The sequence below is a fragment of the Harpia harpyja genome, chromosome 19 (assembly GCF_026419915.1).
Source record: "Harpia harpyja isolate bHarHar1 chromosome 19, bHarHar1 primary haplotype, whole genome shotgun sequence".
Lineage (NCBI taxonomy): Eukaryota > Metazoa > Chordata > Aves > Accipitriformes > Accipitridae > Harpia > Harpia harpyja.
In genome coordinates, this window is record NC_068958.1 from 16,389,786 (window position 1) to 16,416,434 (window position 26,649).

At 54.6% G+C, this 26,649-nt stretch overlaps 1 protein-coding gene across 5 annotated transcripts in view; it reads left to right on the forward strand.

Annotated features, from left to right (window-relative positions):
• Window positions 1–21,087, forward strand: part of LOC128154527 (receptor-type tyrosine-protein phosphatase V-like) — a 36,373-nt gene extending 15,286 nt beyond the window's left edge. For 2 of the 5 annotated variants that reach the window (XM_052815300.1, XM_052815302.1), the window contains 25 exons: window positions 527–799; window positions 1,331–1,603; window positions 2,487–2,756; window positions 3,238–3,516; window positions 3,756–3,890; window positions 3,996–4,206; window positions 6,965–7,032; window positions 7,202–7,328; window positions 7,665–7,712; window positions 7,990–8,083; window positions 8,988–9,078; window positions 9,613–9,689; window positions 10,514–10,648; window positions 11,224–11,346; window positions 11,855–12,015; window positions 12,382–12,517; window positions 13,066–13,145; window positions 13,945–14,032; window positions 14,542–14,632; window positions 15,316–15,392; window positions 15,758–15,892; window positions 16,418–16,540; window positions 17,064–17,221; window positions 17,884–18,019; window positions 20,434–21,087. In XM_052815300.1, the coding sequence (XP_052671260.1) occupies window positions 527–799; window positions 1,331–1,603; window positions 2,487–2,756; window positions 3,238–3,516; window positions 3,756–3,890; window positions 3,996–4,206; window positions 6,965–7,032; window positions 7,202–7,328; window positions 7,665–7,712; window positions 7,990–8,083; window positions 8,988–9,078; window positions 9,613–9,689; window positions 10,514–10,648; window positions 11,224–11,346; window positions 11,855–12,015; window positions 12,382–12,517; window positions 13,066–13,145; window positions 13,945–14,032; window positions 14,542–14,632; window positions 15,316–15,392; window positions 15,758–15,892; window positions 16,418–16,540; window positions 17,064–17,221; window positions 17,884–18,019; window positions 20,434–20,493 (3,449 nt within the window). In that variant the 3' untranslated portion in view covers window positions 20,494–21,087. Of the gene's footprint in view, window positions 1–526; window positions 800–1,330; window positions 1,604–2,486; window positions 2,757–3,237; window positions 3,517–3,755; window positions 3,891–3,995; window positions 4,207–6,964; window positions 7,033–7,201; window positions 7,329–7,664; window positions 7,713–7,989; window positions 8,084–8,987; window positions 9,079–9,612; window positions 9,690–10,024; window positions 10,083–10,513; window positions 10,649–10,971; window positions 11,153–11,223; window positions 11,347–11,854; window positions 12,016–12,381; window positions 12,518–13,065; window positions 13,146–13,944; window positions 14,033–14,541; window positions 14,633–15,315; window positions 15,393–15,757; window positions 15,893–16,417; window positions 16,605–17,063; window positions 17,222–17,883; window positions 18,020–20,433 lie in introns of those variants that run through there. The other 3 variants (XM_052815301.1, XR_008239367.1, XM_052815303.1) reach the window with 3 other exon arrangements.
• The last annotated feature ends 5,562 nt before the right edge of the window (window positions 21,088–26,649 follow it).

A 26,649-nucleotide genomic window follows, 5' to 3' on the forward strand; every position in this document is an offset into this window, starting at 1 on the left:
CTCCAGCCCTCACTGAGTCTCCTCCAGCGGTTAGAAAACACATTACCATAAAGGTTCATGAAATGAATCAGTATAGTACAAAACGCTAGTCCATAGTCCTCCCGGGAGAAGAGGTCTTTGCTCTGGAGATGGACTAGTCCAGCACTTCTCCCCACCCAGAAGGGTTTTAGGGCTGGACACAGTATTGATGCTGTGCCAGCTCTGCCCAAGCAGCTGCAGGCCAGCTGGGTGCTGGAGGACATGTGTTCATGCAGCAGTGGCAAAGGCACTCCAGTTGGGCTATGGGGATGAGGGTGACCTGGATGAAGAAGGGTTGTCATGTGGGGGACCACAAAGGGTGAGCAGTATTAAAGGTGAGGAGGGATGGGGACAGAAAAGAGAAAAGTGAGGAGGAGGAGTGTGCCAGAGGGGGTCTACGAGTCCCAGCCCTTAGGGAGCATCTGTCCTGCTGTAAAATGTCCCCTCAAGTGTCTGTTTCCTTCTGCATGGTCTCCAGTCCCTAACATTAGGTCTGGTAACTCCCCAGGCCCACTGCCCCCAGCTGCCGTGCGCTTGCTGAGCACGGGGCACCCTGACAGGCTGAGTGCGTCCTGGGGAGCAGCAGCCGGGGGCCGAGACGGCTATGCACTGACCCTGTACCACGCGCAGCTGGGCACTGTGGCAGCTACGACCTCACTTGGGAGAGACACCCACAACTTCACCTTTATGGGACTGGCCCCAGGAAGCAAGTATGTGCTAGAGGTGGTGTCCACGGCTGGGCCCTACCAGACACCTGCAGGGAATGTCAGCAACTGGACGTGTGAGTACCCTGTTTTGAAGATGATGCATGCCTTGCTGGGCAGTCACGAAAGCTCATGGCAAAGGACATGGCCCCAAGGACCTTCATGGCAGACCCCGAGCCCTGCCTGAACCGAAGGGCTTGTCAGTGCCATGGCACTGAGCAGAGCTCTGTCCATCCTCACCTTCAGCTCCACTAGCCTGGATTAGTTCAGCTGAAGCTCTGGGGGCTGTGCTTCAGAGGAGAGGCACGGAGGAGGGAGCAGGGGACAGGGGCATTCACTTCCCCCCCGCCGCCTCTAGCTGGCTGGGTGGTCCCTCCTCACCCATCTCGGTGTCTTGCTCCAGCTGGGACAGGGCTGTCTGCTCAGACAGGCACCACTTGAAGCTTGCAGAAGCCGCTTTTAGCTGCCTTTAGGCTGGTGGATGCAGCCATCCAGCCAAGACAAAGTGCTCTGTCCTGTATGGTGCATCCCTTCTGATGACACTGCCAAGATACCCAGGCAATGTCCTCAGACCCTTCACTGACATGTCTCCCATCCTGTCTCACCAGACCCCCTGGCACCCCGGAATGTGTACATGACAAACCAGGGGTATCCCAACAGGCTGAGCACATCCTGGAGAGCTGAACCCCAAGGACAAGACAGTTACAGGCTCCTCCTGTATCATTGGGGATCAGGTATTGTGGCAGCCAATGTATCTGTTGGGAAAGGCACCCGCAAATTCACCTTTTCTGGCCTGGCTCCAGGACACAAATACCTGCTGGAAGTGGTGTCCATGGCAGGGCCCTACGCAGCCTCCGCGGGGAACATCAGCGACTGGACAAGTAAGTGACAAGAGCTAGAGGTCCTTGCATCATGCATGAGGCTGAGGCTCAGCCTCACCCAGATGGGTAGGCTCAGCACCTGCGGTGATAAGGGGCAGGGACATGGCTAGAACTGCTGCCTGGAAGCTGTAGGTACCACCATAGCAATGAGAATATGGACTGTGCAACCCCCCCTGTGGAGGGGAGAGCAGGGCAAAACTGCTGTCCATTGGACAGTCTGGCAGCCATGGTTGCTGTTTCAGGAGGCAGACCTCCAGCTCGTGGCCCTGCTGTTCACACAAGCTGGCTCCTCCAGGCATGGGTGACTGCACAAGAGCAAGGGACCCCATGGCAGTAGTGTTGCTCTAGTAGAGGACACCCACTGCCTGGGAGACCACGAGGTCTTACAGCCAGGGGGGGACACCCCACCATCCCTGCTGCCTTTCTCCCAGGCACTCAGAAAATTCCTCGCATGGGGGATAAGGGGAGGCTGGGCTTTTTTTTTTTTTTAAAAAAGGAATGTGAAAATTGCAGATAAGCACAATAAGCCTTTTCATGTGCTTGTCCCCACAGTCCCTGCACTTTGCTTGGGGAATCCAGAGGTCTCTGCTCCCACACTCAGCCAGCCCCTGGCAGGGTGCTGGGAGTCATGTGCAGAGCCCTTCAGGCAGGTCTCTAATGAAACTTGCTAATTAGCAGATGGAAGAACCCATCTCCTCGTGCTCCTCACTCTGCATGTCCTCCAATTGCCATTTAAAGGTCATTTCTGGTAGTGGCAGTGAGCAGCTGCAGAAACGTTATCACTGAACGTATGAAGCTTCCTTGCATATTACCCATCTTCTACTTGTATGGAAGAGAGTACATGCATGCCAGTAACTCTCCCCTGGTGTGGTTTTCATTGTAGCCCCCTCAGTTCCCAAAAATCTCTCTGTGGTGGCTGAAGGGAACAACACGATGCTCATCTCCTGGGGCAGCGTCTCTGAAGAGCAGGACGAATGCCAGCTGTGGCTGCGGGATCCCAGGAACAGCACGCTGCCGTGGCGGCAGGCCCTTGGCAGAGGGCAAGTTCAGCACCTCCTCCAGGGGCTGATCCCAGGGAGGAACTACTCTGTCTCCTTGAGCTGCGTGGCTGGGCCCTACTGGAGCAGCACCAAACCCTTGGCAGTGCCAATGGGTGGGTACATGCTGCCGTAGGGATGGGGGGAGTGCAGGCTGGAAGGGGGAGAAACGCCTGGGTGGCCTCAAGACTGGATCAGCCCTTGGGTGTCAACAGAAGCATGGGAAGTCTTCATGATGGGATATAAGGAAAGCTAACAAGGTGACCCTCTGGTAGGCATCAGGTTCCTAAGCTAGCCCCATCACAGAGATTTCCCATCACCTTGTGGCCTGGTTACCTGTGAAGCAAAGTGGACTCTGCAGAGATCTCCATTGGTCTGCTTCTCCTGTAAGACATCTGCTCAGGCCCTGACCCATTAGCCTTGTCCTGTGGCCCTTCACACAGAAGTCTCCCAGATCACAGATGCCCAGCTCTGCTCCTCTCTCATTGACCTAGGGGCAGGCAGTAGAGGACCACAGTGGCTCTGGGCTGACGCATGGGCTGAGGCTGGGATTTCTCTGATCCAGTAAGTTCAGAGCCTGCCATATCTCCTTCGCAGAGCCAAACCCAGTGGAGGATGTGCAATGCCTACCAGAGTCAAGGAGCCTTTACTTGAACTGGACCAGCTCTCCTGGAGATGTGGAGGCTTATGAGGTGGTGGCAGAGAGACTCTCTGATGGACCTTCCACCTCCAAGTATGTCATGAGCATCCCTATGAGCGAGGCCAGTCTGGAGGGGCTGGGGCCAAACTCATCCTACCGAATCTTTGTGAGCACAGTGGGCATGAACACAATGAGGAGCCAGGCTGTGACTCTGCTCTGCAACACAACAGTGGAGGGTGAGCCCCTTTCTTTCCCACTACCTTGCCACAGACCCCAGGAGAAGACACCCAGTGTTGCTAATTACACCTGGGGACTCTTTCAGCTGCCTATGAGCCCCATGTGGTCCTGCACTGAACTGCAGTGGGTCAGGGCTCTGGGCCATGATGCTGGGACCAGTCACAGGCTGAGCAATGTGTGGTGGGTCTGTGGGAGCAGGGACACGCTAACAGGCTGTGCTTGCTGGTTCCTCTTCCAGCCCTGCCTCCACCCCTGCGAGCAGACATCTTCCAGGTGGAGGCCAGCTCCACGGTTATCATTTCATCTGACCTGTTCAGCGAGGAGAATGGCCAGATCGAGTATTACGGTGTCATTGCTACCACTAATGATTCATGTAAGTGCCCCTGCATATCTGATCTGCAGTGGCTGCCTGGAGGGCAGCAGGCCCCCTGGATGTCACTTTGGGACTACCACTGTCACCTTGTACATTCCCCTTCAGTGCTGAGGCCCACCCAGGAAATCATGTCCAGCACATGGTATGACCACTATTATGGGAAAGAGGACTCCTACCTGGCTGTGCTAATCCCCAATCCCTTCCATCCGAGCCCCAGGAGCTCCCCTGAAACCTGGCGAGTGTCAGTGGGAACAGAGGAGTGCGGCCAGTCCAGGGCAACATGCAACGGGAAGCTGAAAGCCAACGAACAGTACAGGTGAGAGATGTCCACAACCCTCCTGAGGGGAAGGCGCTGGAGGAGAAAAGGGACTGCACATGTCCCTGCAAGGTGCCAGCAGCTCCCTGGATATCACCTCACCCTCGTACTCCCCAGACCCCCAGCAGTGGACCCAACGGGTTGCTCCACCAAGCAGCGTTTGAGGGGTGCAAGAGCTGGCATACCAGAGAATATTAGACAGTGTAGGTGGGCAGGGAGAGGGAGAGCAGAAGTGAAAGCTGAGACTGACAAGGGCTGTATGTGTTGCCTTGGGAGCTAGGCAGTTGTCCACCTCCAGGGTAAGAACTAAAATGGATGCTGTTAATTGTAGGACTTTTGCATGTGACTCAGAGCCACATGCAGACTTAGTGCAAAAATTAAACTGATTTGGAAACTAGTTCAAGTGGTGCCTACACAAATGGGGGCTCAAAGGTTGAGGGTAGCGAACGCACAGGATGAGGTCCAAGTTCCCCATGAGACACACACACACACACCACTATATTCATAGATTTAGAGTCTTATTTGACAGTAGGTAGAATCCAGGAACATGAATGTACAAGCATACATATTTTGTTATAGGTTACCTTTAAAATAGTTGATGGTAAAACAGGTTTTCTACTGCAGACAAAGAATCATATCTTTAGTCAGTCCTCTGTTAATTTAGCAGCTCACAATTTCATCAAACAGGGACTGTATCCCCAGGCATTTCTCTGACAAAGGGATCCCCCAGAATCTGGAAGGTTGTCCCATTTCAGTTTAAAGGAACTTACAGCAAGGGTGGCTGACTAGTGATAGAAGTTGCTGAGAGTGTTGGGAAAAGAGAAAGAAAGACCGTGAGAGAGTGCGTGCATGAGAGAACTTCACTTTTCCCTATGAGTAAAGTGAGAATTATGTCTGCCCTTAAGTCTTGTGATGAGTAAAGTCAAGGTCCTTGATGTTGGGTTTGGACCTGCTGGCTCTCCTTCCTTTCTTCCTTACTGCTTCGCTCACTCTACTTTTGCTATGTGCAGACTCCATGCTTACATGAAGAACTTACATTGATTCTTGTAAAGTTGTTTTAGATTTACACGTTGCCAAACAGGGGCTCTTAAGCCGCTGTTTGGGGCAGCACTGGCAGAGAATAGAGATTGGTGCTAATGCTGGGCTGCATCAGGGGAGTGGGAAATGGCTGCTTGTCTTGGGGAAAAAAAGGGAATTTCTAGAAAGCCATTCCCTTGGAAATCCCACCCAGAGTAGGATCTTCAGAGGAAACAGCTCTTTGGGCTTTCCCTAGGTACTGTATTATCATGCCTGGCAGGAGAACTGCATTATGATCTGGCACGGGAGAGCCTCCAATTGATTCAGAAGGTTTGAGACTGCCCATCAAGCCCATCTATTCTTTATTGCTAATGGCTCCTGCCCAACTCGCCTTCAGGCATGGCAGGGCAAGCCTTACTGCTTAACCCTAGCAGCCTCAGATCTGGCCGCCTGCTCCAGCCAGGACAGCCTGGGCACAAGCTGGGTCTGCGTTAGCATTGGCTCAGCCCAAGGTCTGCCAACAGTCTTGAGTGGAGTTTAACAACAGCAGAAACACACCAGGATACCCCTCTACCCCCCAAATACTGTCCACCCAGTCTGAGGGCGTATTTGTGCCCACCCTGCTTCCCAGCTGCCATTTTCATTCCAACATTGACCTCCCACAGGGTAGCAGCTAATTCAGAGCCATCAGGCTGTCATTAGTCCACCTACCATGGTTCAATAACATGTACTTAACTGTCCAGTTACTCAGGACTAGAAAATCCTTTTGCACCTCTTCACAGCTTGGTTTAATTTTGGCTGCCCTAAACAACCTGTATCGTCAGTACACTGTGCTGCTTTCCTAGTTAGTCATTAGTAGTGTGGTGAAAAGCAGATACTGCTGACAGCCCATCTCCACTCTGAAAGCCAGCCCTTGTTTCCTATCTTTCAGTGAGTTATTTATCCACAAGCCCTTATCTCTCATGCCATGGTATCTGCAGGCTCAGTTTACAAAGAGGTTTTTGGTCTGGCAGCCAGGTCCAGGGTGCTGCCAGAGGGGACTCACGTGAGGCTCCACAACTTTGGCTGCTAAAATCCGAAGCTACGTTTGAAAGCCTTAGCTTGTATTTAGGGCAGAAGAAGACCTACCCTTCCAAGTTACCTGCTTAGAAGGAAGTCAGCTCTGCAGGGATCTGTGAGGCTTGGTGTGCACACTGCCAGGAGGAAGATGTAGGGCAGATCTCCACAGGGAGGAGGATGCACCAGCCACTTCTGTGTGCATAAGGAAGGGTCTGGGTCGCGGCTCAGCCCTCCCAGCTCAGGTGCCCCTGTTTCAAAAGTTACCTGGACTCAGCTCTTTCAAGTCAACCCAATTAATGGATTGACATGAACTAAGAGGGTGACTCAACCCAACTTGATTTTCCCTACTTACTGTTGTCTTTCCCTATTTGTGTTCTATAAGAGCAGAAACTTAACTTGTCTCTGCAAATAACTCTTCGGAGGACAGCTGTTTCCCATTTGTGCTTTCTGAACATTTTCTCATGTTTTCCCAAGGGCAACAAATTTGTGCAAGAGGCAGAAAAGGGAGGAAAGACCATTTTCACACATTCCCTAAACCCCTGCCAGAAAACCAACTTCTTCCAACACAGCATTTTAAAACAGAGGCAGCTGTCCTGTTCCCTTGGGTCTTCCTGCTGCTGGCTGCATGGGTGCTGTGCTCAGTTCAGATTGCCCCTGACGGCAGGACTCTGCTTTGCCCTAGGTTCAGCATCGCTGCCTTCACCAAATATGACCCAGTAGCCCCTGCAGTGACATTCACCATGTTCTCAGGTAAGATAGAGAATGCCATCTTCCCCACCTGGCTGCGTAGGTTAGAGATAATTAACAACCTGACAATGGCAAGCCAGAGGGAGATCATAGGCTGTAGCAAATATAATAAATACAGTAAATGCAACCATTTACTGACTTTTCTGTCCGTTCTATCTCTTTTTTATTTGAGCTGCTGGATCCGGTGCAGACACAACTCCACTATCAATGCCAATAATCACTGGAATCATTGTGGGATTTCTCTTGACACTTGCAGCTATTTTTGTTTTGGTCTACTGGAAACAGCTCAGAGCAAAGAGGTGAGGATGAGCCATCTTTTACCCAGGGGGTGCAGGCTGAGAAGCCCAACCTTCAGTGCCAAGCCAGGAGAAAGAGCAGTGGGAGGGTATAAAGAGAGATTTAGGCAAACTAGGACACCCACTAGTGGAGTTGTGCCTGGCAAGCACAGAAGCAAAAGGCAGAGGGGAGCTGCCCGTGTGCAATTAATTCACAGAACCCTACACATGTGCAAGACAGTGTGCCTGATGTGAGCTGTCTGCTCACAAGTACTCCATGAGCCAGCAGTACACAATATGCTCACAGCATCTGTCCCTGCACTGCAGGGAAGAGTAACATCTCCCATGCTTTGATTCTAGAACCAAGAAGAGCAGCCTGCCCCAGGAAATGGTGACCTACAGCTTGAGGTGAGTGCTGGATTCTTCCCTCTCTGCGTGTCCCCACTGCAGGTCCCAGAGTCTTTCACCTACTTCCTTTCTCTTGCTTTGACTCAGGGAAAATCCAACTCTGTCTCCTCTCCTTCAGTTATTTTTTAAATCTTAGGCTTTCCCATGTTCTGTATTTATTGCCCAGCTCCATTCCAAGTCAATGCATTGTCCACACCTCCTCTGTCCTCCTCCTGACTGGCCTGCCAGACCTCCCAATAACTAAGGCAAGTTTTCCTCTGGACTTCATTTCATGCAGGAACGTATGTCGGCCAATTCCCATACAGAACTTCAAGCAGTACTATGAGATGAAGACAGCAAGTGGTAACCATGCTTTTTTCCAGGAGTTTGAGGTGAGATGAGAGTCCTGCTAGAGATGAGACTTAATTTCCCCTCTAAGTAGCTCATGCCCCAGCTATTGGGTGGCTGGTATAGACTCCTCATCTCCAGGGACAGTAACCCATGTCTCTAGGAATCCAACCACCCTACTAAGCAATCTTGGAGGCCAAAGATTGGATGGACCAAGTGATCAGGCAATTCCTTTGCTCAAAACCTGTTTTGTTCAAGTTCTGGTAGAAACACATGTTGTCTGTGGTGTGAGGTGAACTAGCACTGTCCATAGCTGCTGGTGGACAAAGCTAAGGGCCCCAGGCCTGGACTGGAGGCGAAGATACTGAGTGGTGTTGCAATGAGATCCACCTTGACAGTGTTAAAAAAGAGCCTGCAGCCAAAAGGAAGGTCAAGGAGTAATCTCAGAGCTATAGGGCCAGGCTGTGAAATTCACCTCAGGCTACCTTCACTGGCTCCCACTGCCAACATCTGCAGGCTCTGAATCGTTCTGCTGCCAGCACCTTTGAAAGTCCCATAAGCAATTTCAAACCCTCCTCAGATCACCCTTCTCTGGCCCTCTGAGTGAGGACAGAGGCAGAAGCAGTGCAAGATATTTCTGTTTTCTCAGCACAAAATGCTCTGAGCTTCTTGGTAGATTTCTGATTTCTGAGAAGATTTTGTTCCCCAATACTTGTTCTTGGGCTTGTTTTCTTTTAAATACAAACAGTGCTGTTGGAAAAGGCACTGGGAAAAGACACCTACGGCTCAGAGTTCACAGGCCATGCTGAGGGAGGAGTAGAGCAGTTCCCTATGCATGGGTGACCCTCTTGAACCACCAGACAGAGCCGTTGGCCATGAGCAGGGAGCTGGGTTGGCCAGGAGCTCTCCAGAGAGACATTTGTGCTTATCTTCTCCCCTGTCCTACAGGAGCTGAAGGAAGTTGGGAAGGAGCAGCCGAAGGTGGAGGCTGAGCTACCAGCAAATGTCTCCAAGAACAGATATCCCCATGTGCTGCCCTGTAAGTGCTGTCTCCTCTCTCCTCCTTCCAGCATCCAGGGTGGGAGTTCACACTGCAATGCACAGGAACAGGCTCACCTTGCATCGCTGCAGGGTTCACAGTGCCTGGCTGCTCTCCTGGGAGAAGAAGGAGTCTTGAAATAGGCCTCAGTTTCCATTTTCATGCTGGACACTCAAGGCTTATGAGTTGAGCCAGGGCTGAGCCACCATCCTCCTCAGCTCCTCCAGGAGATTGCTGGGCAGGTGCTGGGTGAGCCCAGCTCAGGGGTGGGTCCCAGCTGGAGACCAAAGGGGGACCATGAGTGCCCCATGGCTTCTTTGATGAGCCTCATGATACCAGCTCTGCTTTCTTACCCCTCTGCTAACCCAGCTGGCTGGCAATGCTCACCTCTCCAGGGAGAAGGTGCCTGGCCAAGCACAGGGCCTCACTGCTAGCTGCATACATGGAGCTGCTGCGGCTTCTCCCAGTGAAGAGGACATGACTGTCTTGGTGAAGGGCTGCCTTGGGGGGTCATGTGTGTATGCTGTCTTTCAGATGATCACTCTCGGGTCAAGCTGAGGCAACTCGGGGAGGATCCACACTCAGACTATATCAATGCCAACTTCATGCCTGTGAGTGCCCACTTGCCTTCCCCACAGAGACATGGCCATGGGGCACCATCAGAGAAACTCTGCCTGGATTGAGATTTTGAGGGCTGGTGCCACTGCCACTGAAGCCACAGCTGGCACAGACTGGCAAGCAGTTGGGGGTCAGGCAGAGATGCATAGTTACCTTTAGCAGGGGTCGATGGAGATCGTCAGATGGCAAGTGCTGTGAATGCGGGGGTGTGAATGTGGGGAGACTGGCAAGGCTTTCTGCTTTCTTCTTGAGGACTATCCTCTTCCCATCATCTCCCAGCTTACTGCCCTGTCTGTCTGCCTGCTCTTTCTCCTTCTGGTCTGTGCAGCTGCATTTGAACAACCCTGGAGCTGTGCCCACATACCCCATCCGGGAGATTTTCCCAGGTAACAGGCACGGCACACAGCATGCACGCACGGGTGTGTGGATCCGCGGGGCATGTGTGTGTCAAAGGGGCAAAGGCAAAGAAGCAGCCTGAGACCTTGCATGATCACCCTACCTTCAGCAATGACTGGGGAGCACAAGAAAGACCCAGATCTGTCTTTCCCTGGTTAGGCTGAATGAGGAGCTGCTTGGAGGGAAATGGGGGGTGACATCTTTATTCCAAATATGTAGAGAGCACATGCTGGGCAGCACATGCTTCCTGTGAAATCAGCTGCTTCTGAGATCAGCTGCCTGGGAACTGTGCCCCCATGGGCTAAGGGCAACAGGCATTTCTACCTCTACCAAAAAAGCAGACCAGGCACTGAATCTGTCACAGGGCAGGATCCACCTGCCTCAGCAACTTGCCAACTCTTCCTGTCTGCCTCTTGCTCAGGGCTATACATCCCAGCAGGAGTTCATTGCCACCCAGGGGCCCCTGAAGAAAACAATAGAGGACTTCTGGAGGCTGGTGTGGGAGCAGAACGTCTGCAACATCATCATGCTGACAGTGTGCATGGAGAATGGGCGGGTAGGTTGGCACCACCAGGCTTCCATGTGCCAGGCTCAGCCAAGACTAGATCTGTCATGTGAGGTGAGCCTAGGGCTGGGTTTGTGCCCTCCACCAACCCCTGCTTGGATGTGGCTCCAGGGTGAGCACAGGCCACACAGCTTCCCCAACAGGCAGTGTGGGGGGAACAGAGGCTGATGTGTGCAGCTCAGCGTAAGCTTGGGGTAGGAAGGGACAGAAGTGGAGCTTAGCTGGAACCATGCCCATCACACTCAGATATTTCTGCAGCATCTGAAATTACACTTGCCTCTGGATGAGACACCTCACATGGACTGTTTCTCCAGTCTCCAGGGATGATGAGACCCACACAGGTCCTTTTCTCTGGAGGAGGCTGAGATCCAAACGAAGGGGAGGTGGAGGAGAGCCATGCAGAGCTCCCGGTGGGAAGGGGAAGCACCCCTGCCTGCTCCCCAAGACCTGCCCTGGCTCCCCGCACAGCTGCTGCTCTCCAGATGCTCCCAGGGAGCCGGGAGGTCACCCAGTGGGACCTGGGGCCTCACAGCCCTCACTGGGACCCTGTCCTGCCTGTGCTCTAGGTCCTCTGTGATCATTACTGGCCATCCGAATCTGCCCCAGTCTCCTACGGGCAGGTCCGGGTCCACCTGCTAACACAGAGCAGCTCCGAGGAGTGGACCATGCGCGAGTTCAAACTGTGGCATGTGAGTAAGGACCCAAGAGGACTCAGGGACCTGTCAAGGGCTGGGGGTTTGCATGGGATTCAGTGGCTTTTCCCCTTGGTGGTGGTGGCATAATTTCCTTTCCCTGCCATTAGTGGGGTTTAAAAAAGGCCCAGTCCCCTGAGGAGCAGTCTGTCACTTCAGACTTGGTAACACAGAAGTGTCCAACATGTATCACCCCTGCTGTCCACCCTTGCTCCCTCCTGTCCACGTCCCTGCACTGGGACACAGCCTGCAGCTTCAAGAGCATGTTCCCCAGCAGTCAAAGGCAGCTCTCCTCCCTACCACCTCCACGCGCCTCACTGTGGCAGGGGACTGTGGGGGAGGACAGAGGAGCAGGAGCCACCAGGCAGTGCAGCAGACCTGGCATTGGCTGTTCCCTGGAGATGAGCTGGGTGTCCCCAGGTCCCCAGGTGCTCCCAGGGCTGCGGGGTGCAAGCATGCCCCTGTCCTGGCGGGCTGAACACCCACCACCAACATCCCCCGGCAGGAGGGTCTCCGGGCAGAGCGGCATGTGGCCCACCTGCACTACACAGCGTGGCCTGACCACGGGATCCCTGAGTCCACTACTTCCATTATGACCTTCAGAGAGCTGGTCCGGGAGCACATCCAGAGCACCAAGGATGCAGGGCCGACCCTTGTGCACTGCAGGCAAGGCTCTGCTCTGGGGGATGGGAGGAGGGGATGATGGCAGAGGGTATGGGGGACAAGGGTCCTAGTCGTACACAGACTGGGAGGGGAAGCAGTGCCTGGGAAACACAGCAGGTCTGTAGAGAGTCTCCGGCTTGGGCATTGGGGATTACAGGTCTGCTTGTAGCCTGCCTGCCAGTCCCTGGGGATGGAGCAGCTGGAGGTGGTCAGCACCAACCCAGGGCAGTCTGAATGGCTCCTCAGCCCCATGCTGTGCTGGGACCAGTGCCCCAGCATTCAGCATCTGGGAGCCATGTCTAGCAGCAGGATGGGAGCCCATGGCTGTGGGATCAGGCAATGCTTAACCCTTGCTCTCTGTGCTCTCAGCACCGGGGTGGGCCGCACTGGCACCTTCATTGCCCTGGACCGGCTGCTGCAGCAGATGAAGCAGGAGAAAGTGGTAGACACATTTGGTGTTGTTTATGCCTTGCGGATGAACCGTTACCAGATGATTCAGACGCTGGTAAGACATCTACTCCCTCTTCCCCCAGGCCCCTTGCTCCATGGTGTAAAAGCTAGCAGGGCTGGGAGACAGATGAGCTGACTGGCCAGCCCCAGTACCCCCAGGCTGGTCCCCAACCTGACACTGTGTCATGGTGCCTCTCAAAGCAGCAGCTCAACTAGAGTGGAAATTGCTTGGCTGTGGGGGTCTCCAGCGGCTTCATGCCCTGCTAGACCCACAGCAGCAACATACAGTCTCAGAGCCCTCCCAGGAGGCTCAGAAACACCCCAGAGCACCTAGGAACAGGATCAGGCCCTTTTTGGGCATTTCTTAACCCACACCATGTCATTGGCCTGTGATGCTCCACAGCCCATCTAATATTTCCAGTACTCAGGGTTGGGACAAGGTGTCAGGACTACCCTTCAGGACAGACAGGCAGACCCAGTGCAGGGATCCAGGGGCCCTGAGTTTGAAGTAGCCAGGGCCTTTTGGGCATGAATGTAGGACACCCTCTGCCCACTAGGCAGTGTCTTACCCACCCTTCCGTGCTGTCTGCCTTTGCCTTCCAGTCCCAGTATATTTTCCTGCACAGCTGTATACTGGACAAGATCTTGGAGGAACCACTCCTGGGTTTATCAGGGACGGAGAGGTAAGGGCCTGCTATGTTTTGCCTGCCACTCTACCCACCCTGATCCACAGCCCCTTCAGGCGGCAAGCTGGGATCCTGACCCCAGCTTAGGCCTTGGCTCCAGGACAGAAGGACAGGGAAGCCCATCCAGCCGTCCCACCCAGTGTTTTGAGGGGGGCAGCTGAGGGCTGGTTGTTCCCTGCAGCATGGGGAGCCCAGCCCAGAGCTAGGTGTGAGTCACTGGGCACACTAGGAGGGCTTGGGGGACCACATCCTACTTTCCTCCAGTGCCAGTTTCCTGGGCTACGCCAATGCCAAAGAGCTGCAGAGCTGTCCTGGGGAAGGCATTTCACTCAGCCCCTGGCTTTCCAACCCACAGCGATACCCTAGAGATCGGTTCAAACTGGAGGGGCTCATGGCAGCTAGGTGGCCTTGGGATGTCCCTTCCAATGGAGTCCAAGGGGAGGAAGCAGGGTCAGGCTGGGCAAGGCTTTGCCCACCTACCTCCTTGTCTCTGAGGCTACATCTGGAGGTCATATATCTATCTTTATGGTCAAATTGTCTCCTCCTTCACGCAGAACAGGATGCCTTTGTCCATGCTGTATCTTAGGAAAGGGCCCTGGACTGTGCCGCACCTGAGACCTGCCTTTGTCTAGGAGAGAGCAGGTTGACACAGGCCAGAGCTGGGCTGGGGACCTGCAAGGGCCCCAGGATATGAAGGGTGAAGGTCTGCTCACAACCCTGTCTACCTGCTGCAGACACAGCCTGGATGCTTCTGAGTTTTCTCAACCTCATCCTTACCCCTGGCTTCTCTCCCCAGGTCCTGTCCCATCCCGCTGAAAAGCTTTGCTCAGCACTATGCCCAGAAGGCGGCCAAGTCCCATGTGGGCTTCCTGAGAGAGTACGAGGTGAGAGCTGTCCTGGGCAGGGCGCAGGGACTGCTGCCATGGCCATATGTGCTGGGGGGACCTGGGGAGTGATTGCACCTGGTCAGGCTGGGGGACACCCAATAAATGCCTCCTGAGTGGGTCCCATGCCCCAGTTTCCATGTGCCTGGCTGTCCTGGCAGTGTCCACTCTCCATGGCATTGCGTCCCCAGGCACATAGCTCCCTCATGCATCCTGCACTGATCAGGGTCAGTCCACGACCCACTCCTTCCCAGACCCCATGCAGGGTAGGGACCCACCTGAATACCATTCTCCTACAGAGAGATGCAGCCATCTCCTGACAGCACGGAGCAGACCTGGCAGCCCACCCACCCCCAGAGGTGGTCCCATAGAACCCCTGCTAAGGCTTTTGCATGTGCAGCTGTAACCTCCCCTCTGCTGAGGCCAGGTGTCCCCAGGAGTCCCCAGTTCCTCCTGCTCCTCCTGACCCTTCCCCACTCACTGGTTCTTCCACTCTTTCACTCTGGCAGACCCTCCTAGAGGTTGTCAAGGAGGAAGCCAGCTCTGCAACACCATCTTCAGGCAACCAGCAGACACAGCCCTCTTCTGGCATCCTCCCGTGTAAGTTCTGTGATGCCTTGCATCCTTTTCCTTCCTGTACCTGCGTGGAGCTAGGCTGGACCAGGGCTGGTGCTCCACAGTACAAGAATATATTTTGACACACTGCAGTGAGTCCACCAGAAGGCTACCAAGGTGTTTCGGGGGTGGAGCACATGATGTATGGGACTGAGATAGGTGGGTTTGTTCAGCCTGGAGGAGAGAAGGTGAAGGGGAGATCTTACTGCTATCTTCAACTACCTGCTGCGATGGCACAGAGAAAATGTAGAGTCTTCTCAGAGGTGCACCATGGAAGGGCAAGAGACAATGGGTATGATTTGGAAGGGTAATCCAACTCAGTGTAAGGAAAAATGCATTCCCATGAAGGTGGCCAAACACCGGAACAGGGGCCCAGAGCATCTGCAGGCTCTCCATCCTTGGAGATATGCAGCTCTCCATTGGCTAAGACACTGAGCAACCTGCACTACACGTATCTGCTTTGAGCAGGAGGTTGGGATAGAGACCTGTCTTTTGGGGACCAACATCCATGAGCTGCAGAAGAGCACTGCAGAGGGGAGCACCTTTGCAGACAAATGGTGAATGGGGGGTTGGATTTGTGTGGCTGTGCGGAGTCTGGCAGGTGGTCTGCAGGAGCTGTGTGAGCACAAGGCTGCCCTGGATCCCTCCACCTCCCACGTATTTTGCAGATGATCGCTCCAGAGTGAAATTTTCCCTGCTGGAACAGGGCCCTTTCTCAGGTCTCCTACAGGTGTGGCGTGTCCCGGTGAGTCATAACCCCAGCAGTAATGCCCACCCCTGTGCCAGGGTCCCACAGGCAGCAGGTGATGCTCCCCCTTCCTCACTGTGCCCCTGCTCCCTGCTGCCTGGTTCCTGCACTGCTCCACTGGTCACTGCTGCTGTGATCCTGTGTGGACAAGAGGGGACTGTGAAGACTGAGGATGCATCTTCCCTCACCTGCTCAGTTTGGGCTGTCCTCACTTCCCTTCTGCAGTGCTTTCTCTTCTCTCATTGCCTCCTGACCTGCTGAGCTTCCCTTCTTTTCTTGGCTTCTCCCGCAGCCACCTGGGCTGATGGGGTACCGGTGCCACCCTCTGCAGCAGAAGAGTGACATTCTCATTCCCCACACAGGGCTGCAGCTCCAGTAGGGAGTATCTGGCTGTCCAGGGGCCTGACAAGTTGACCATGGAGGACTTCTGGACCCTGGTGTGGGAACAGGACATTCACACCATCCTAACACTTCTCCCATGGCAGGAGAAGGGGGAGGTGAGGTGCCGTGCCTGCCTGTGCCATGGCAAAGCAGGGATCTGTTTAATGGAGTTGGAAGCTAGCATAGCTCTGAAACTTGAACTCTTTTCACTGCGTCCTGAAGCCTGGGTGCAGATCCAGCTTAGCTAAAGCTGAACCTTCCCTGTGTCAAAGTGCTCCCACAGCTTGTCGCAGGAGACAGGTTCTGTCTGCCCACCATGCAGTCCATGGCTCTGGACTCAGCTGGTACTCTTCAAGCTACATCTCCATGGCACCCAAGGACAGCAGTTCCTGCCTCTGACCAGCCGAGGTGGAGGGCATTTGCTGAGCAGATTCCCACTGCCAAGCAGCTGTGTTAACAGGGAAGCTGGCTGCAATCTGCTGTTGTTTCCAAAACTCCCCCAGGGTTTAGCTAGTGGAGGAACTGACATGGAGTGATGTTGGGCGTGCTCTCGGTCCAGCCCCATCACAGATCCCTAAGATGGTGACTGATCTGAAAGATGGCAACCATCAACATGAAGCCAAACTTGCTGTTGTGCACAGGTCCCAAGTGAGGCGTGCTGGCCCCTGGAAGGAGACTCTCTCTGCACAAAGATGCTGACCATCCAGTGTGGCACAGAGAAGCTTGTCTCTGGATGGAGGTGTATCCAGCTCAAAATGAAACACGTATGTGTTGATGGGGCTGGCCTGTCTCCCACTGCCTGGGATGTTCTTCACTGCTAGCTAACAGGTCTGTAGGGGCAAGGGCTGAAAGGTCCATGGAGATTTGTCTGAGCTGCAAGAGGAGAGCGTCAGCAGTCCACAAATGCAGGAGGGAATCTAGATTGCAACATCCAGAACATCTGCTGAGTGGACATAGGAGAGGCACAGGAGAGGCCTTGGAGGCTTCCCCCACCACTTGCTGATAGGTCTTTCTGACCTTTGAAAAAGCCCACACAGTTCTCAGTCTCCCTCTCAAGGGGCAGGTTGGGGTGCTGTGGGGAAGGAGAGCAGGTTGCCAGAGGCACCATACCCACTGTGTGGGTGATGGGCAATGCCCCAGCAGAGACTGCCTGGACAGCTTTACAGAAGCTAGCAGTTAGCTCAGGAAAGCACCTGACAACCTAAGGATTGGAGAGCTGGGACCTCTCTGCATCCAAACTCACCCATCCCTCCCCAACATGCATGTCAACTCTTTGTGTCTCACCAGGAGAAGAAAGCAAAGGAGAGGCAGGTACAACGGTTCCTATACACGCTCTGGAGCAGCAAGAAGCAGCCAGATGTCCAGAGCCTGGTGGAGCTCCTCACCGCTGTCAGACGGTGCCTGCCCCACCGGAAGAGAGCCAGTCCTCTCCTGCTGCACTGCAGGTACATCACATTACTGCTCCATACCTGGGCAGCCTCCCAGAGCTAGTACCCACCAGGCTGCACAGCGCCTTGGCATGGCCACCAGCCCTGTGCCCTCTCCACCAAGGACCGCAAGGTTTTGGGGCATGTTGAGAGTAGGTCCATGGGAGCCAGAGAGTCTCTGAGCTTGGGGGTCAGATGAAGCAGTGCTCTGCCAAGCATATGGGAGAAGGGAAGGCAAACAGGGCTGGGCCAGGGGCAAACATGGATGGAGCAGGCATTCCTGGGCTGAGGTGCCCAGGCTATCTTTGGGCTGACTGCTAGGATCCTGGGAGCAGCCCTGACGTCCTCATCTGCTTGCAGCCAGGGAGAGCTCACAGTCCCACAGGACCCAACGCAGCCGGCACATCAGCAGAGCTAGCTTGGGGGAGGGATGCACAGCTCAGCAGGGCAGAGTAGGCTGGATCTCCAGTCTCCTTCAATGGGCATTTTGGGGTCCCATCCTCCTGGTCAGCACAGGCCTCCTTGCCACCTCGACCAGTGCTCACGGTCCTCTGTCCCCACTGTACTCAGTTGCTGCATGTTTTCTCATGGTGCTTCTGACTTCTTGGGCTGGTGCCCACTTCCAAAGAGGTTCAGCTCAGCCTGGCCTGGCATCAATGACCCTTCCTTGTCCCTTGCAGTGGTGGTGTGAGCCAAATGGGGACGCTGATCTCCCTGGATTGCCTGTTGCACCAGATGAAAGCTGAGAGAATCGTGGATGTCTACGGGGTGACCCTCCAGATGACAAGAAGCTGCTGTCTCATGACCCCAACTCTGGTAGGTGGTAAGGAGGAAGGGTGGTGGGCCAGGTAGAACAGAACATTCAGGTTGAGCTGCCTGGAGCTGGCATCATGCTGCCCACTCCCCAGGTGCTATCTGCCACCTGGGAGCCCGTGCAGCCTATGGAGGGATTAATTCCGTGCTTCCTCCCCACCCTGCAGCTCTGCCAGCCACCGAGAGCTAAGGGCATTATCTTTTCCCAAGGAAGAGCTTTCTATCTCCTCAGTTCTGGAGTTCAAATAGGTTAAATTGCATGTGAGCTTATGATAAATGCAAGGCACTCTTCCCATTCTGCCCTGGAAAGCACGAAGCACTGATTTCATCCTACATGAGAAACCTGCCTTCTCACCAGCCTCTGGACATACCTGTCAGCCTGGGTACTCAGAATCTGCTGGATTTCCCCTTGCCTGGTGCCTTTCCCTGCCACATCGCCCACACCCAGAGCCTGCTCCCAGCCCCTGCCTGCTGCCAGAGCTGGGGCCGCCTGCAAGGGGGTCCGTGGGGGACACTGCCACGTTTGCAGCTGCCATGCAGCTGTGTGGGCAGTGGCACTGTCTGATGATGCCACAGCCATGCCCTGCCATGCTGTGCCAGCCCAGCTCACAGGCCTCCGACATGCCACTCCTGATGGGTGCTGGTGGCACAGATGCCCTCTGGACAGCACTTTCATTTGCTACAACCACTGAACGAGCTGATGCGGCATCCCTGGAAACCCTCCCCAGAGGGGACAGCAAATTGGGGCAGATCTCTCCAGGGCTTCCCAGCTGCAGAGCCGCCTGCAAGCAGCTAATCGCATTCTTAATTAATGTGAACCATACACATGGTGGGAGCCGGAGGAGGGCAAGGCATCCGCTGCCCCTGCTTCAGAGCTTCTTTGTATTTCAGCAGCGTTCTTGCCGAGCAGAGACACAATGTGCCCATAAAGGCACAGCAAGCACCGATCAAAAGCTGCTGCTGCGCTGAGGGGGGGCAGCAGAGGCAGCTGCCTCCCCACCTTGCCGCGAGCAGTGGTTGCTGTGATCCCAGCACAGCCAGTGAAGGACAGGCAGAGCTGCCCTCCAGCCCCACGCCATTGCCATGTGGCTGCCAGCCTCCTCCATCACTGGCTTGCCAAGGACCCCTTTATCTCTGGCAGGGGCATGCTGCTGTCATGCTGGGGGCATCAGCTGATTTGGGGGGGGGGTAGTAGCCAAACAAGGGGGAAGATGAACCTTTGAGGGATTGTCCATGGATAACCACAGGGTATTTAAGCACCCCCAGCTCCAGCACAGCACTTGTCTCTGGGGACGTGCTCTTGCATTTGGCCAGGCATTGAGTGTGCCTGGTCTGAAGTCTGTCCTGGGCTGTCACTCCAGATTTCACAATCAGGCCAGGCTCATTGAAAACATGCTCTGGTGACCTGAAACTGCAGCCATTGTGTGATCTGTGGCTTTCCCAGCCCTTCAGTGGGGCTAAACCCACCGCCGGCAGGGGAGGAGGCTCCTCGTGACTTGCAGCTTAGCCAGCGCATTAGTGAGCTGTTCAGAGGCCCCTCTGTCGAGTCCCTAATCCCCCCTTCCCGGCTACCATGGGATTTCGACCCACATCATTTGCAGGCTGGCCCTGCCCTCCAGCCTTGTGCATTGAGTACAACCTAATTTACCTTTCCAACATCTTGCCTTTCCTGGAGCCCTACCGTGGCGGTGGTCAGTCCTGGGTATTTTGTAGCCTAGCATCATTTTGGAGCAGCCTGGCATTTGAGCAGAACCTCATATCAAATTCACAGTGGACTTGAGACCTCTGGACCCACATTTGGTAATGATGGATCATTTTGGTGATCTTAAAAATAGAGAAATGATGCAACCGGACTAAAACCACCCAGATCTTTTTGTCTACCTCTTAGAGCTTGCAGAGATCTACCCTGATCCACTGTCAGCACTTGACTCAGGTACACTGAGACTACCACCAAGGGAAACTCCTGCTCCAGAAGTCTTCCCTCCTGGCCTCAGGTCACTGCCAGATCCTGTGCACTCCAGCAGGGCAGAGCTCTCACAGCTCGTTGCCCTGCAGCATCACTGGAGTTGCTCTTCGGTCTTGTTTTGAATGCAAACATCATGGCATGTCCTAAAGCCACTGGGGCACTTTGAGGAAGTTAGATGACATCTCAGATGGGGTTGTTCCTCTCATCCCCATCACGGGGATGGTGAAGCAGGAGGAAACAAATGTGGTGTAACTACAGCTCCAGGCCTGATTCTTCCTTTCTGGGCAACTCTGGTGACACAGGACAAACATGGACCACTTGGGACAGCAAATACTGCTCTGCCAGCAGACACAGTTAATTAGGACCTTTAAAAGCAAATTGCAGGGTTAGTCCTGCAACCAGGAGGTGTCTGTCAGAAACCTGACTCCAGACCCCCCTTGCTCTCTTGCAGGACCAGTACATGTTCCTGTACACCTGTATCCGGGACATCATCGCTCAGAAACAGCCCTAACACCACTCAGCACTTCCTGGCACTATCCTGACCTCCACCTCTGCAGGGTCCTGTCCCGAGCCAGGAGCTGGGGTGAGAGCACCATGGGGCTTCTGGCACAGAGTGAGCCCTGCAGCGAGAGGGGACTTACCCCGGCACTGTCACCAACGCGTCTCACACGGTGTTAGCAGTGACGTGGGTCTCCTGAACAGGTGGGCAGTGCTGTCCTGCCATGCACTGCTGTAGCCCCTGGGTGCAGACATGGCAAGGGGCTGGGCAGGATGCTCCCCTGCTTTGGCCATCTCCTGGGATTCCTGGTGCCTGGAAGGCTTGTTAACCCCATGGTGGTACGCAGCTCCAGCTGTGGGGACTCTGCGGTGCCCTTGCCCCTCAGCACAGAAGGGACAGCCCTGGGCTTGCTCCCGGACAGCCCTGGTGCCTGCAGGCTGCTGAGGTCTGACACGAGCACTGGGCACCGTGGTCTCCATGTGCCCATGGGCACTGGGCATGTTGAGGTCTCAGTCACCGCTCTGGGCAGAGCATGGTGGGAGATGGCTTGTATTGGCTGGTGGATCAGTCTTAGGTACAAACAATAAACAGCCCTAGGAAAGAGTGCTTGTAAGGGTGGGTTGGCTTTTGTGGGGTCTCAGCGATGCCGAGGCCTCCCCCTGCTGCAGCACAGCAGCTGTTCCTGAAAGGGCAACTGTGTCCCTAGCCATGGGCAGTGGATGGGGTGCCCTTGGGCACTGCAGATACTGCAGCCCATGGCACAGAGCAGCTTCTGCTCACTCTTATCTGCTTCTATTACTGAGGCAACACTTCTGCAGTAAGCCTCCAACCCACCCGCGGCTTACAAGGAAAAGACACATTTTTTGATGAAGTCTGGGCTTGAAGTTATGAACCTGCTGGCTCCCAAGAGCCAAGGACCAGGGCAAAGCCATGCGGTCCAGCTGACATGCTGGCTAGCAGCTGGCAGCCCTGTGGCTCACTGCAGAGCACTGGCTGCTGCTCTGGGAATTGGGTTGTCCATGCAGCCACATGTAGAGACACCGCTGCTCTGCAAGCAGGAATGGCCATGCACAAGCTGAAATTGCAAGTAGCAACTTGGTTCATTAAGCTCTAAGTGCAGGTCAGAAGGAAGAGTTTAAAAAAAGCAGATGATTGAATGAACATATTCCTGGGGTAGAAAAAACTGTATCTGGGAACCCGCTTACCCTCCTTCACGCCTTTAGGCAGCATGGGGTTATGGTACAGTCTCAAAGCAGCACCCCTGTCCCACTCTGGGCCCACACTCCTACCCACAATACCGTGTCCTACAGGACCTGCCTTGGAGGTGGGTGAGGAGACACAACAGCTATGATGAGGAGGTTCCAAAACCTACTGCAAGGAGTAGACAGCCCCAGGTGGGGGACTGAGTTGGCCACTCATCCTACTGCCCCTGTGTTTCCACTAACAGCTTCTCCCTCTTCCAAAACAAGGATCCTGCTGTCTGCACCCCAGAGTGGGACACCCAAGCATGGGCAACCATCAGCCATCCCAGCACTGGGATGATGCCTTAGTTGCAACTGGGTTTGATGCCCAGCATCTTTTCCCCCTTTCCCCAGATAATGTTTTCGTCTTCGGCAGTTGCTGTGCCCACCCACTGCCATCCCCACCACCCACCAGTGCAGTGCAGCTGCCAGCAATGTGTTCAGGCAGGGGTGGGAACCTGCCTGTTGTCCTTTGCCCTCACTGCCCATGCGTAGACACAGATAGTGGGCAGCTAGGTAGGAGCAGTCTCTCCACGCACACAATGTATCTTCCATACTGCAGGCAGGGCTTCTCTGCTGCTCAGTCCCCTCTGCCATCCTCTCCTTCCCTGCATTCCCTGCTCTGCTCCCAGCTCCAAGCTGCAGCACTCATGGGCTAAAGGAGACCAAGATGGTGCAGAGCTTTAGCCCTATAGAGGGCTGGTTTTCCCCCCACTGTTTCCCCCCACCCTGGGCACCCCGTGTGTGTGGTGCTGTCTTCACCACAGGTCAGAGTATCCTGAGTTGCCCATGACCACCCTCATCCACCCTGACCTGGATTGTCATGGATCCAGCTGCTGTTTGAAAATGTTTCCATGTGACTACATCTTTGTCCCAGGGTCACCCACCAGCACGATGTGACAGGTCACTCACTGCTCAGCCTGCACAAGTGACCACCGCACTGACTTGTAGTGTTTCTGCTTCTGGTTGGATGCCAACATACCAAGAGCTCTCCAGGAGGATGTGTGAATACTCTCAACATGGAAAAGGCCTGCAAAACTCAGTGGATATTCTTATGTGCACAAAAGGATTTATGATGTTGTCTTGGGAGGAGTCTGACACTTGCCCATATGCTCACAGGAAGCCTGGTGGCTTTATGACTTTCATGTAACCAGTAACTCCTAAACTATGCTTGTGCTGCAGGATAAGCGTCACAGCAAGGAAATGTTTGCTCCCAGTGACCCCCAGCCCAGTAGGCAGGATTGGTGGGTTCAAGCTGTTTGCTGCTTATGAGGTGTGTGCAGTTTGTAGCAGCAGCCACCTGCCATGTTCTTCTGGGGAACCACAGGAGAACACACCAGTGCATGCTGGAGGCCTGACAAGCAAGCTGCAAAATCAAATCTGGTCCAAAGAATGACGTGCCCGTTGTCTGTCCAGAGTTTTGAGCTGATAGGCTGGTGAGGTTTAGACCTGCCCAGCAGCACAGAATCTCACCAGTGTTGTGGGTTCTATCCCAAGAGCCCCCAAGAAGGAGCAGTCTCAAAGATCATGTGGCCTGCTGCCACATGCACACAGGCCCATCCTTCTTAGATCTCCACCAAAAACAACCCTGATGTCCAGCTTTCACCCTCCAGGTCCAGTCAGCCTTAAAAAGAGTTCCTGGGCTACAAGACAGTAGCCTTTCTGCAAGGACCTGCAAGTCCACTCTAACAAAGCCCTACAAGGACAGTGAAAGTGCTGATACTTCCACACCGGAGGCTGAATCCCATCCCCTTGTCAGGTCCACAGCTGACCTGCAAAGCACATGAAGGCAGAGGTCCCTGCACAGGAATGAGAGAGGGAGCTGCTGATGTAGGAAAAAGACTGGTGCTCATTCCCTCAAACAGGGGGGAGGTGAACCAGACGTGGATCCAACTCCAGCATCTCCTTGCTGGTGCTGTGGACATAGCCTGTGGCTCTCATTTGCTATGCATGGCCCTGAAACGCCAGATGCTGAGCACGGTTACAACTCTAAGGTGTGTGTAGATGTGAGCTTTAGCCTGGTGCCCAACAGGCTCTTGTTCAAAGTTTGCAGTCTCCACTGAACACCGACAAGCGTTCGTACCTGTATGTCCCAGCATGGTTTATAATGTGTAAAACACCTAATGCTTTTAGTCTCAGAGGATTTCAAGAACATCTGTGGAGCACCCTGACCTACAAAGTGGGGCCAATCACAGCGACAGTGAAGATGTGAAGGAGGAGCCATTGCCATGAGGTAGCAGGAGCCTTGTGAGGGGCACAGAAGCAGGATTACCAGAGGTTTTGCTTTCTAGAGCCTGGCAGCCAGTGTGTGGGGCTCGTACTTCTGGCTCCCTACCCTGGATGGGTGGTCACTGCCCCTTTGGCTGTGCATCACCCCACAGTAGCCTCGGGTTCTGCAGAGACAAGCCCTCCCTTGCTCTGCCAAGTGCAGCTACCCGGGTCTCCCAACAGCCTGGCCAGGACTGCATCCTCAGAAAGGGGCAGCTGCCAAGGATAAGGAGGGGAAGGAACCCCCAAACCTCTCTTTTCTATTTTTCTGCAATCAGATCTACCCTGTGGTTTTCAGAGTCATTATGCTTGGGGCTTTGCTCAAAGCCATATTCCCGATGGAGAGGGTCTGGGTCTGGCTGTACAGCTTATGGCACAGGAAAGAGGCCTCAGAATGGGACAGCATTCCCAGGGACTGCTTGTGGGCGCTTGCCTTTCGTGGAGAAGAGCAGGACAACATCCACATGAGACAACTTGGCCACCCCCCAGTTCACCCTTAGCTGATGGCAGCGACTGAGCAAGATGGGGAGTGAGTTCTGCTGGCACCTGCCCCACACCACCTCTTGTCCCAACTGGGCTCATCACTGTTCAGCACATCACTGTCCATCTGCCTTGCCAGGTGGGCTGCTGCACCAGATCTTTCTACAGCCTCTTGGGAAAGTGCTTATGGGTCTCCTGTGTGTCCATGCACAGAGATGGCAGTCCCAGCATGGGGCACAGCTACACACAGCCAGAGAGGTCTGATGCATGGACCCAGGGCTTGTGGCACAGAGTTGCAAGGGGTGCTGGCTCCGAGTCGTAAGGAAGCAAGCGAAAGCCATGGTGGGGGAGGCATGTTGCTGTCTGCAGAGCTTCCAGAAGTCCAGGAGCAAGTGATCCCACAGCCCTCACATCTGGCTAGCACAACACAACAGTGTTTCCAGCAGAGCCAGCAGGCAAGGTGAACCTGCAGACATCTGCAGCTAAAGCACAGCTGCTCTGGCAGGTATGACAGAACCTTCTCATCAATTGGACAGGCATGGGACAGGGATATGTCACACAAACTGGCTGATGGGTTTCACCCAGTGAGTTCAGTATGGCTGCGTCTGTGGCACAGCCCGCTGCTCCACATTTCACGTCCTGTCTAACAGGAGGCTGACTTGGTGATGATGATGAATTTACAACCTCCCACCCACTGCTGCAGTGGAGTCTGGAGCCACAGATGCTTACAGAGGGTGTCGTGGGAGCTGCGGTTTGGATGAATAATTTTCCAGCCCTGCAGCTCAGAGCCACGAAACCCAGAGGGGGAGAGAGAGACAACAAAACAGTAAAACAAAACAAACCTCCAGCTTGGGCCGCCCGGCGAGTTCTAGAGTTGTTGCCATGTTGTTCTTCATATTTAGCCTGCTCCAGTCTGGCAGCATCCAGCCACCACCCTCCTCCATCAGTCCCCATGCAGAGGTCAAGACCCTGGAGATGAGCAGGACCATGTCCATTTGGACCCCATTTCCCACCCCCCCTACCCCCACTTCTGTGGCTGCCAGAGCAGGGGCAGACTGGGTTAGCATTGCCAAGTGACAAGAGAGCAGGTATACCCAACCCTCGGATCTTCTGGGGACCCACAGCCATGGGAGCCTGCTGGTGACTGCCAGAGCAGCACAGCTCCTTGATTCCACAGCTGCTCCATTCACCGGTGCTGAACCTCTGCCCTAGGCTCTCCCCTCTCCCCTGCTCCCTCCAGGGCACAGAGAGTCTAGCAGATGCCACATCTTTGCACAACACAGTAACAGGGCATTGCTCCCACCACAGGGAGCCCATGGCACCCTGCCACATCCCAAGCTGGACACCTCTGTGATATTAGGTGCCTGGCACCAGGCTGTGGCTGCCCCAGCTGTAGCCATTGTGTGGGGATGCCCATTGCTCACTGCCTCTTCCACCTGAGCTGTACCAGCACCACGAGCAGCAGGATTGCAGCCTATTCCTCCCCAGGATCTCCAGCATCGTCTCTCATCAGCTACTGCTGTCAGCCACCTCCTGGTGAGCAGAAGTGCTGGGGCCAGACAGACTCAAGGTAGGTCTGAACTAGAAGGGGAATTCCTCCTGGGACAGCCAAGCAGGACCAGAGCCGAAGTTCCCTCTTCAGCACCCTGCTCTTGCATGTGCTAGGCTTGCCATGGCTTTGGGTCCCTGACGCATTTGATGCAGGCACTCCAGAAAGGAAGGCCTTCAAGCATGTAGGACACTGAACCAGGGTTCTGGTCCACCTAACAGGTCTTCTACCTAGCTCTGCACATCTGTCCCTCCTCTGCAGGGCATGGAGCCACCAGGCTGCCCCATGGCTTTTTGCAAGCAGCACCTCCCAGAGCAAGGAGTTGAAGTGCATCTGAGGCTTGTGCTGTTCTGTGCCCTGGGCATCAGGGAGGAACTATCCTTCTCTGTGTGACTTCATTGGCATCAGCCCTTCCTGCTCTTAGGGAGCATGGACATCTCCAGTCCCCGTCCTTCCCCTGCCCCAGTCAGGCAGCTGGAGCAGCATGCTGGGCACTGGGACTTTCTGCTTGTTTGCAAGTGTTTGCATTTACATTTTGGAAAGCCTCTGGGAGCCCTTGCTGGGCCCAGACTCACCCACAGCCTGACTGTGGTATTTCAGCCTTTGGATGGCCCCGATGGGAGCAGGGGC